Below are 10,440 nucleotides of genomic sequence, written 5' to 3'. Positions count from 1 at the left end.
CGGGAGGGAGGGAGGAAGGAAGGAAGGAAGGAAGGAAGGAAGGAAGGAAGGAGGAAGGAAGGGTTGTGGAGAATCCTGCCAGCCAGGTCTCTTTCATCAAACCCTTATGGAGTGTGTGGACAGATTTTAGGAAGTAGCCCTGAGCTCACCTACCAGCAGCTTGTCATGGCTCTATGAGTGAGGAGAGGGTGCAGATAGACTGTTAGAAGGCTCAGCCCCCTTGCCGGGCAGTGGTGGTGCACGCCTTTAATCCCAGCACTTGGGAGGCAGAGGCAGGCGGTTCCAGGACAGCCAGGACTATACAGAGAAACCCAGTCTCGAAAAACCAAAAAAGAAGAAGAAGAAGAAGAAGAAGAAGAAGAAGAAGAAGAAGAAGAAGGCGGCTCAGCCCCTCTTGTGCCTACTCCTGCCTTATCCCCAGGGGCGCCCCTTCTGGCGGGGCAGGTTTCTGCCTCAGCTCCCTTATTTTCCAGCCCTCCTCATTACTGAGGTGACTCTGCCTCATTAATCTTCACCCATTGAAGTGACTGTGGTAACGCCATCTTGTTGTGACTCCATTCTGTGTCACTTCTCAGCCCTCTACACCCCTCAACAGCCACAGTTCCCTTGGCAACAAAGTTGTGTTGTCATCAGAAGGGTGTCTGGAGGCCTCTTGGGACTCAGTGTGAGGGTGAGGCCCTGGGTTGACACACAAGCCCTTCAGAGTAAGCACCTGGTTCCCTTTCTAAATGTTATTTGGGGAAGAGGGGGGAGCTGGGTTTTATTAACTAACGATCTTATTGGTTTTAACTTTTTTTTTTTTTTTTGGTTTTTCTGAGACAGGGTTTCTCTGTGTAGCCCTGGGTGTCCTGGAACTCACTCTGTAGACCAGGCTGGCCTCAAACTCAGAAATCTGCCTCCCTCTGCCTCCCAAGTGCTGGGATTAAAGGCATGCACCACCACTGCCCAGCTGGTTTTAACTTTTAAACTTAACATTCCTCAGTGTGTGTGTGTGCTTGTTTGAAACAGGACCTCAGCTAGCTCAGTCTGGTCTTGAACTCTGTATTCTCCTGCTGCCTTTCTCTGCCTCAAACAAGCACCAGGTGCTTTGCGGCATATGATCACGATGTCTAGAGATGTGCAGGCACTCTGCCCTTCAGAGCCTTTTGCCTGGCAGGTCCAAGAAGAGTGGGTAAAGGACTGTCCTTCACCCTACCCTAGGCTTAGCTCCAGAGCAAAGGGTAACCAGAATGGTGGGGGCCATAGTTATTACTATGGTAGTCCAGAGGCTGGAACCCGGGGGGCCTCTGACGAGCTAGGCAAGAACTTATGCCCCAGTCCTTTGGTCTGGAGCAGGATGGTGACGTCCAGGTATTTATGAGCCTGGGTTCTGGATTGGTGGGATTTGGGTGTCCGGAGGGCTTCCGTGAGAGGACCTTCACCAGGGCACAGTGTAAGTGTAAAGTGGGGGCCGCCTAGGATGTCTCTTCCTGGGGACTCTCTGATCTTTTCTGGTTGAACTTAGTAGGACAGATTCCCAGGGGTGAGCTTTTTCTCCCCCTTCAGCACCCTGCCGCCTCAGGCGCAGCTCCAAGCTCCTGCCAGCTTCCACTACTAGTACGGAGGGGTACACTGCCCCTACTTCCCGGCGGTTGGCCCCGCCCTGTCGGCGGCAGGCCCCGCCCCGTGGGCGGGCCGGGACGGGGCGGGGCAATCCGGCTGGTTCCCGGCCATCCGCGGCTCGGCGGCGACGGCGACATGGAGAGCGGGGCCTATGGCGCGGCCAACGCTGGCGGCTCCTTCGACCTGCGGCGCTTCGTGTCGCAGCCTCAGGTGGTGACGCGCCTTGTGAGCATGGTGAGTCGGCCAGAGAGGACCCGGAGCCGCGCGTCCGGGTACCAGGGCCCGTGGGCCGCCGGCCGCGGAGCGCGACAGGTGGCGGCAGCCGCGCGTCCCGGGCCTGGCGGAGAGCGCGGAGCCCCGCGCCCCCTCCGGGTCTCTGTTCCTTTCAGCCCGTGCGTCCTGTCGCCTTTTCCACTGTGTGGCTCCGGATTTTGTCTCCCCAACTCGGGGCCGGGCCCCACCGCACCGTCGACCACTCGTCCGGGCCGCTCTGGTGCGGGACGTCCCCGAGGTGCTCCGGGGAGGCCGGCCTGTCGCCCTGCTGGCAGTGGGAGGGGCCGGAGAGGGGCACGCCACAGCAGGTGCCCGGCACGCCGCGGCTCCCAGCCTAGGGAATTCACCTGGAAGGGACTTTCTGAAGCCACGTGGGGTGCAAAGAGGGGGATTGGCCGGGCGCCCTGAAGGAGGGTTTCCTTTCCTCTCAGAGGCTCGCAACAGGTCTGCTCACCCACCAGAATGCACTCCCGCCCTAGAAGCGGGGCGAGCCCTCTTGTACCAGGCGTGCAGGGCGGATTTCCATATCTTGGGATGAAAACACTGACCGCTGAGGCTTTAGCTGCCAGATTGAGGGTGGCCCCACTGCGCCCAGGGGGTCTGGGCCTGGAACCTTGGAGGTGCCCTGGCTCCCCGGAGCCTCCCAGCCTAGCGGTGGAGTCTAGTGACTCCCTCCTGGGTTGTACCCTGTCAGTCAGGATGGCAGTGCCAGGAGTCCTGACCCAGACTCTGCGCCCAGCCTTGGAGTTCCGGCTTCATCGCAGCTGGGGGCGGGGCTTGTGACTGCCAGTTCCACAGCCCTATGGAGAGCGTCCCGGCAGGATCGCTCAGGCCCTGCGAGTCTGCAGGCAGCCAGGTGCCCACAGACTCAGTTGCATCTGCCGCGTTGACGTGGGCTTGGCAGTAGCCTTAGGGCGTGGGGTGGAGGCGAAATGACTAGGGCGATTCCAAAGGGCCGGCCTACCAAACTCTGGGCAGTCTCTGCGTGTGAGTTTCCCACCTCTGCCCTGACTCCTGCAAGATCTGAGCCTGGCTCACAGATCTTTGGACCTGACCACCCCAAGAACCTTGTTCTGAGGGGAACCAATGTGGGGCTGGAGACTAGTAGTTCTCTGGAGGGGAGGGGCCGACGTGCCAAAGAAACCGGAAGTCCTTGTAGGGAGAAGGCTGGCCCGCTGGGGATCCTCTTGCCCTAGGGAGTCTTGGAGAGGAACAGGGCTGCTGTTGAAGGGTGTTCTGGAAGATGTTGGTTGATGCTGTAGAGTTGACTTGGGGCAGGATGTTGGGGGGAAGGTTGGATGAAACCCTGAGTTTCACCTCCGTGATTTTGCGGCTCACCTTATTTAAAACTCATTCAAATGGGATGTGGTGGCTCACCCCTGTATCTCGGCATTGAGGAAGCTGAGGCAGGATTGTCATAAACTTCAGGCCAGCCTGAACCGGAGTGAGATCCTGTCTTTTTTATTTTTTATTTACTTATTTTTATTTCATATGTATGAGTGTTGGCCTGTGTGTATGAAGGTACACTACGTGCGTGCCTGGTATTCAGAGTCAGAAGGTGGTTATCTTGTCCCCTAGAATTGGAGTCACAGGTGGTTATGAGTCTCCAGGTCTTCTTTAATCCCAACATTCTATTCTGGAGGCAGAGGCAGGCTCTCTGAACTCCAGGACAGCCATCACTACCTAATGAGACCCTGTCTTAAACAAACAAAAAAACAAACAAACAAACAAAACAAAACAAAAAACAAAAAAACTCACACACACACAACCTCAAGGGCTGAAAACGTAGGTCAGTAGTAGTGCATTTGCCTAGCATGTGTGAAGCCCTGGGTTCAAATTGCCAGCAATCAGGGTGGGATAGGGTTGGGGGGAGCCCAACCAGGCATGCTGGCACATGACTATCCCAGCTTTGGAAGTGGAGGCAGGAGGATCAGGAGTCAGGATCATTCTGCGTTATAGCTAAATGAAACTCCTTCACACAAAACAAACAAAAAACCCAAACCAACATCCCCTCCCCCAACGAAACTCCAAATCTCATTCAAAATGGAGGTGGGTGGATTCTTCTTCTTCTTCTAAAAAGATTTATTTATTTATTTATTTTATATGAGTACACTGCAGTTGTCTTTAGACACACACCAGAAGAGGGCATCAGGCCCCATTACAGATGGTTGTGAGCCACCATGTGGTTGCTGGGAATTGAACTCAGGACCTCTGGAAGAGCAGTCAGTGCTCTTAACCACTGAACCATCTCTCCAGCCTGGGTGGATTCTTCTTTGTTCTTAGTCACAACCCTAAATAAGGTCACTCTGTAGTCAGGCAGCTAGGGAATCGCCCCTTTTTGTAATAAATAGCCCATCTATTTAGTCCCCACCACCTTGTAGTCAGGACCTGTTTTGATGATGCCCTGGCCACAGTTTGCCTGTCACCTCAGCCCCAGGAGTCCAGAAGGGGTTGAAACACCAGTCTCAGAAAGGGGCATCAGCAGAGAGAGGAGACATCCTGATGTCCTGCTAGGATCCTCCTCTCTAGGCCCTAATGGGTCTGTACAGGCTCTGGCCCACGGCCCATGGACTCTCCTCTCCCCAGGTCTTGGCCTTGATCGTGTTCTCCTGCATCTTCGGCGAGGGCTACACCAACATTCACACATCTGACCAGCTATACTGCGTGTTCAATCAGAACGAGGATGCCTGCCGCTATGGCAGTGCCATCGGGGTGCTGGCCTTCCTGGCTTCAGCCTTCTTCCTGGTGGTTGATGCCTTCTTCTCCCAGATAAGCAATGCCACTGACCGCAAGTACCTGGTCATTGGAGACCTGCTCTTCTCGGGTATGCCTGTGGCACGGGTATACCGAGGCTTTACGAGAGGCTTTGCTACTGTTGGGAGGGGATGCTGACAGCAGCTGAGGGTCATGAACCTCACCTGAGGCTTCTGCTAGGTCCCCCTGTGCTCTGGGATGGCACACAAGGCTTTCTGACTCCAGAAATTGGGTGTTGGGGCATAAGGGTGAGGCACAACATCAGGCTTCTGGACTTATGAACCCCACATAGTAGCTGACCCCTTAGCCCTCACCTCCCTCTGCTTCTATAGGTTACACAGCCCACAGCCTTGGGAGAGTCCTTCTCTGTGTCCCTCCTGGACCCCGGAGATCCACGCTGTCCCTGGGGCCAACTCTCCCCCTTGTTATTTCCCTAGCTCTCTGGACCTTCCTGTGGTTTGTTGGTTTCTGCTTCCTGACAAACCAGTGGTCAGCCACGAAACCCGAAGATGTCCGGGTAGGAGCGGACTCAGCGCGGGCAGCCATCACCTTCAGCTTCTTCTCCATCTTCTCCTGGGTAGGTGAACCATGAGGGTAGTTTGGAGGCTTGGGTGAAGACTGAGGTCCCCTTGCCCTGCCCACACCTTGGGTCTCTCTCTCCCACCCACAGGGTGTGCTGGCTTCCCTGGCCTACCAGCGATACAAGGCTGGAGTGGATGCCTTCATTCAGAACTACGTGGACCCCACCCCGGATCCCAACACAGCCTATGCCTCCTACCCTAGTGCCTCTGTGGAAAACTACCAGCAGCCACCCTTCACCCAGAATGTGGAGACTACTGAGGGCTACCAGCCTCCTCCAGTGTACTGAGCAGCCAGGAACAAAGAGGCAGGGAGAGTGCTGGGGAGGGGGGCACCCCTCTACCCTGGACTCCTCTCAAGGTTTGCTGTCCAGAACTGTAGTCCCTTGCCTGTTACAGTTGACAGCCAGAATCCATGCCTTTCTGCATCCCAGCTGCAGCCAGAGCACACCTGAAGTGCCCATGCCCAGAGGGACTTCACCACCACCAACCCGATCCTCAAGGGCATTTTTGAGGAAAGGGTTTTTACGAGATCTTTTTTGTGCCTGACCCCAGTACTGTAGATGGAACCCAGGGCCTTGGATTTGCTTAACCAGCGCTATCATCCAGCTGTGTGCTCCTCGTTGCTTTTAATAACCCTGAATCCCTTGTCAGAGAGCCAGAGGCAGGGGCCTGCTACGCGCCTTTTCTGACATCTGCCAGTTTCTCCACAGTTAGAGACCATGGGAGGCCCAACTCTTTTTTTTTTTTTTCCTCCAAAGACAAGGTTGGGGATCCTTGTGCCTGTCTCCTCGGAGTGCTCACCTCCTCACGACCTCACTCAGGGTCAGTCCCCAGCTCCGGCTGGGCTGCTTGCTCACTGCTGTCTTCTGGGGGTCACCACTGTGCCAACCGTCCCCAGGGTGCTTGCCTGCCAGCTGCAGGGCACGCAGAGGGACTAAATACCACTTCCTTCTTGCCCCCGCCCCTGGCAGAAGGGACGGAGACTTGCCTGGATTTAACACCCAGCTTTATGTAAATACTCCCAAGCAGCTGTTAGATATTAGAGGGAGGGCAGGAACCCCTGCACTGAATGTATTGGAGACTTGGTGGGGACACCCCTGCCCTCAGGTTCTGTAGACTAGTTTGGAGATGGAATAAACCTTTTTCTCAGCGTGTTGTCCTCACTGGCACCTCAGGCTAGGGCAGAGATACACTTTCGATGGCATTAGACAAGGCCTCAAACATTAGCCAAGGATAGCCCTCCAACCTTCCCCAAGTGCTTGGTTCCGAACCCTGGACTTCATGCTAGGCAACTGAGCCAGCTTCCAGCCTTTCAAAGACACTATCTGCATAGCCCAGGCTTCTGGTGCATGCTTGGCTAGAGCAGCGTCTCACTGTGTAACTCAGGTAAGCCTCCAACTTGAGGCAATCCTCCTGCCCCAGCCCGGTTCTAGTTCCACACCATATCTTTTGTTGTTTTGCCTTAGACAGGTCTTACTGTGGAGCTCAGAGACCCACCTGGCTCTGCCCCTTGAGTGCTGGGTAAAGCTTAGACCATCATGTCCATCCAGCTAGACCATGTTCTTTGAACTTGGGGTGGCAGCTTCCCCAATGGGGTCTCATTCTTCACACTGCCTTCCACTGCATCCTAAAATAGCCACCATGTCAGCTTGTTAAGACGGATTGTTCTGGACAGCTTGCCAGGGTTCTGCTGTCTGCCAGGGGCCCCTGGGTGCTGCCCCTCTGAGGTTGACTCTGACCCCTCTTGACACCTTGCAGGGACCTGGCAGGGAGTGGACCCGTCTCTGTCAGGAAGCAGCATGCCCCTGAGGTAACTCTTGTGCAATCATGAGACTGTTGATAGTGTCTTTCAGAATCTCAAGTAAGCTAACAGCCAGGCTGGGAGCTGTGGGTCTCCTCTGTAGAGCTTACCTTGAGTGGTTAATGAGCTAGATGGCAGGCAAGCTGGGCACAGCACCAGTGGCACACCGGCACCTTAGACCCAGGTCTCTGGTCCTCAAGTGCCACCCTGCCCACTTTCCAAGGCCTATCTGAGCTGTTTTCTCAAGTTATCAAGTGTCTGTCTCACAAAACCTGACCTCCCAGTACCAGCTGGAAACACCATCTGACTCTCCTAGCAGGTTCCTTTGCCATTTTTGTCCTGAAATCAACCAGATAGAAATGTGGGTGACTGTTCCTCTTGGGCTGTGGTGGATGGTATTACATAAATTTCTACCCCCAAGTCATGTGGGCACCAGTTGCAAGTTAGGGAAACCCAGGCTAAGGAGAAACACGTTCTCATTAAGTGGTAAGCTTTAATATTGTTCATTTTGCACAACGAAGCACGAGAGACATCCTCTCTTGGCTCACGTCAAAGGCTAGTTCTGGGGGACACAGTGGCAGCCTAGGTCATGTTTAGGCACAAATGGGGGCGTTGTGCAAGGGCTGGAGCCTTGGTAAGGGGTGGGGCTCTGAGACTGAAACCAGCCGTGAAAGCCACCAACAAGGAAGAAGCTAGCACCATCAGTGTCACAATGCTGGGCAGCTCTGTCCTCACCTTTGACTGAATGTGGGACCCTAGCTACCAGGCAGGGTCTGGGCTCCAGTCTGCGCTGAGGCATCTGAGCAACCAAGAAGAGAACTAAAAGGCTTCACCAAGCGGATGACAAGCCTGTCCAGGGCACAGTGTCCATTAGGAACGGCAGGCCCTGCCCCTCCCCCTGCTCTCTGAGAGTCCAACCTGGGGTAGGAGCTGGCAGGCCTCAGGTCCTCTCAGTTGGCAGAGTTGTACTGTAGGACTTGCTGAGGGGCAAAGAGCTTCCTGACAGCCGAGGCCTCTCCAGACTGCCCCAGCACCGGGCAGTTCTCTTTGTTGTCTAGCACAGCAGTCTGTGCTGAAGGCTTCTTAAAGTAGCATTGGCGGCACACAGAGTGATACTTGTCTGCTCCACCAATCACCTCCACCTGGTGGGAGGGACATGTGAGGGAGAGACTCAGAAGCCAAAGCCTAAACCCACCCCACAACTTGGGCAGAAGCAGGGAGAGATACCTCTTTCTCCAGGCCCAGCCTCTTGGTGTAGGCAGCTTCTCGGAAGCACTCCATGCATACAGCGGTGAGCTTCACCACACTCTCGGACAGGGGCACCAGGTTCAAGATGCTACCGAAAGCCTGCACAGAGGACAGCAGGCACGTCCAGTGACGTTAGCCAGGGACTTCCCTCCTCTGCCTGTGTTCGTGTGTGTGTGTGTGTGTGTGTGTGTGTGTGTGTGTGTGTGCGTGCGCGTGTAGGCCAGAGAGGAACCTCGGTTCCTCTGGCACTGTCTACCTTGGTTCTTTTGGAAACAGGGTCTCTCACTGGCTTGGAGCTTATAGTGTAGGTCGGCTTGCCAGTGAGCTTGCTGCCTGTCTTTGTCTCCCAGTGATGTCATTTTTAAAAAAGTTCAGAGGATCTAACACAAGCCTGTGTGCTTTGCAAGGCAAGCATGTTACAGCCTGAGCTCTCCCCAGCCCCAACGCTTCTCTTTTAAACCCCATGATTCAGGCTCCATCATACTTTACTGCTCCTGCTTTTCTAGAGAACCACACCCTCCTGCTCTCTACCCTGTGGCTAGTTCAGCCCACCCACCAGCCAACAGCTTCTATTCTGAACACACCTACTTCAGCATACAAGGCCGGGCCGTGGTGGCGCACGCCTTTAATCCCAGCACTTGGGAGGCAGAGGCAGGCGGATTTCTGAGTTCAAGGGTTCGAGGCTAGCCTGGTCTACAGAGTGAATTCCAGGACAGCCAGGGCTACACAGAGAAACCCTGTCTCATAAAACCAAAAAAAAAAAAAAAAAAAAAAAAAAAAAAAAGTTCTCCCCTCTCAGGACCCGCTGCAAGCCAGGGTCAGACATCCTTACCTTCCTCTGGAAGGTTCCATCCAGCGCCGCCACAATCACTGTCTTGCCTTCATTGGCCATCGTTTCGCAGAATTCCACAATGTCAGGGAACTGGGAAAGTTTAGAGAGGATGAAGTTGAGTTGCCCCGAGCAGGGGCCTCATGAAGACCACGTGGGATCTGAGCATGGGGGAAGCCAGAGCCCAGCCCACACACCAGTCCTGTGGCGCATCCCATCTGCACACTGCTACCCAGGGTGTGCCATCGGACTCCATCCAGCACCCGACAGAGGCCTCTACATACCAGAGAGGCTGGGACAGCAGTTCTCAACTCATGGGTCACAACCCCCTGGGGTTGAACAGCCCTTTCACAGGGGCCACGTATCAGACATTTATATTATTCAGATTCATAACAGCAGCAAAATCATAGTTATGAAGTAGCAACAAAAATAATTGTATGGTTGGGGGTCCCCGCACATGAGGAACCATGTAAAGGTCTCAGTGTTAGGAAGGTTGAGAGCCACCAGGCTAGACCTTTCCCTTACAGTTCTTGGAAAGAAGTGGCCCTGCCTATACCACGGGTCTCTTTGTTCCAGAACTGTCAGTGTACAAAGCTCCGTGCCTAAAGTCCTTGTTGAGTGCTATTAGGGCAGCCTTAGAAGCTAAACACAGCTCATGTTTAAAATGGGCCCTCAGAGAGGGCCGGGGGTGGAGCGCTTGCTGCTCTTACAGAGGACCCAGTTTCCAGCACCACATGGCCAGTTACAACCATGTGTTATAAAAAAAAAGGGGGGGCCGGGCAGTGGTGGCGCACGCCTTTAATCCCAGCACCTGGGAGGCAGAGGCAGGTGGATTTCTGAGTTCGAGGCCAGCCTGGTCTACAGAGTGAGTTCCAGGACAGCCAGGGTTATACAGAGAAACCCTGTCTCAAAAAACAAAAACATACAAACAAACAAAAAAAAAAACCCAAACAACAAAAAAAAGGAACTTCAGGGGCAGACCAGGTAGCTCAGCTGGTAGAAGAGCTTACGCAGTGTGTGTGAAGCCTTGGGCTCCACCCCCAGCATCTAGTGAACTGGACACAGTGTCCAACACCATAGTACCAGTACTTTAAAGGTAGAAGGATTACGAAGTTCAAAGCTATGAGACCCTGTCTCAAAAAATACAGGGCTGGAGAGATGGTTCAGTGGTTAAAAGCATGACTTGTTCTTATAGATAACCAGAATTCAATTCCAACACCCACATCAGATAGCTTACAAACATCTGTAACTCCAGCTGCAAGGGATCTAATGTCCTCTTTTGGCCTCTGCAGGCACCCATAAAAGCACACGCACACGCACACGCACACGCACACGCACACGCACACGCACAC

At 54.3% G+C, this 10,440-nt stretch overlaps 2 protein-coding genes across 3 annotated transcripts in view; one reads left to right on the top strand and one right to left on the bottom strand.

Moving 5' to 3' along the window:
* Nucleotides 1-1,707: 1,707 nt before the first annotated feature.
* On the top strand, nt 1,708-6,362 carry Syngr2 (synaptogyrin 2). 2 transcript variants are annotated; one of them, XM_028752816.1, is made up of 4 exons: nt 1,708-1,836; nt 4,462-4,699; nt 5,067-5,206; nt 5,300-6,362. In XM_028752816.1, exons 1-4 carry the CDS (start codon nt 1,738-1,740, stop codon nt 5,495-5,497), a joined length of 675 nt encoding a protein of 224 aa, XP_028608649.1. In that variant the 5' UTR covers nt 1,708-1,737; the 3' UTR covers nt 5,498-6,362. The 2 variants fall into 2 exon arrangements, with proteins under 2 accessions (XP_028608649.1, XP_028608650.1); XM_028752817.1 differs by lacking the exon at nt 5,067-5,206 and having other exon boundaries at nt 1,722-1,836.
* Nucleotides 6,363-7,484: 1,122 nt separating this feature from the next.
* Nucleotides 7,485-10,440, bottom strand: part of Tk1 (thymidine kinase 1) — a 10,205-nt gene continuing 7,249 nt past the window's right edge. The window contains exons 5-7 of the mRNA XM_028752825.1: nt 9,092-9,181; nt 8,239-8,358; nt 7,485-8,153 (exon numbers count right to left, since the gene is read on the bottom strand). Coding sequence (XP_028608658.1) covers nt 7,962-8,153; nt 8,239-8,358; nt 9,092-9,181 — 402 coding nt within the window. The 3' untranslated portion in view covers nt 7,485-7,961. The remainder of the gene's footprint in view (nt 8,154-8,238; nt 8,359-9,091; nt 9,182-10,440) is intronic.

Source organism: Grammomys surdaster, unplaced genomic scaffold (assembly GCF_004785775.1).
Source record: "Grammomys surdaster isolate TR1022 unplaced genomic scaffold, NIH_TR_1.0 125940, whole genome shotgun sequence".
Lineage (NCBI taxonomy): Eukaryota > Metazoa > Chordata > Mammalia > Rodentia > Muridae > Grammomys > Grammomys surdaster.
This window is presented reverse-complemented; position numbering and strand designations above follow the sequence as displayed.

What these genes read in the sequence shown, in the direction of transcription:
- Syngr2 (XM_028752816.1), top strand. Translation starts at nt 1,738, where the DNA reads ATGGAGAGCGGGGCCTATGGCGCGGCCAACGCTGGCGGCTCCTTCGAC. An exon ending in TGGAGACCTGCTCTTCTCGG is followed by an intron (nt 4,700 to 5,066) that starts GTATGCCTGTGG and finishes TTATTTCCCTAG; the next exon opens with CTCTCTGGACCTTCCTGTGG. An exon ending in TCTTCTCCATCTTCTCCTGG is followed by an intron (nt 5,207 to 5,299) that starts GTAGGTGAACCA and finishes TCCCACCCACAG; the next exon opens with GGTGTGCTGGCTTCCCTGGC.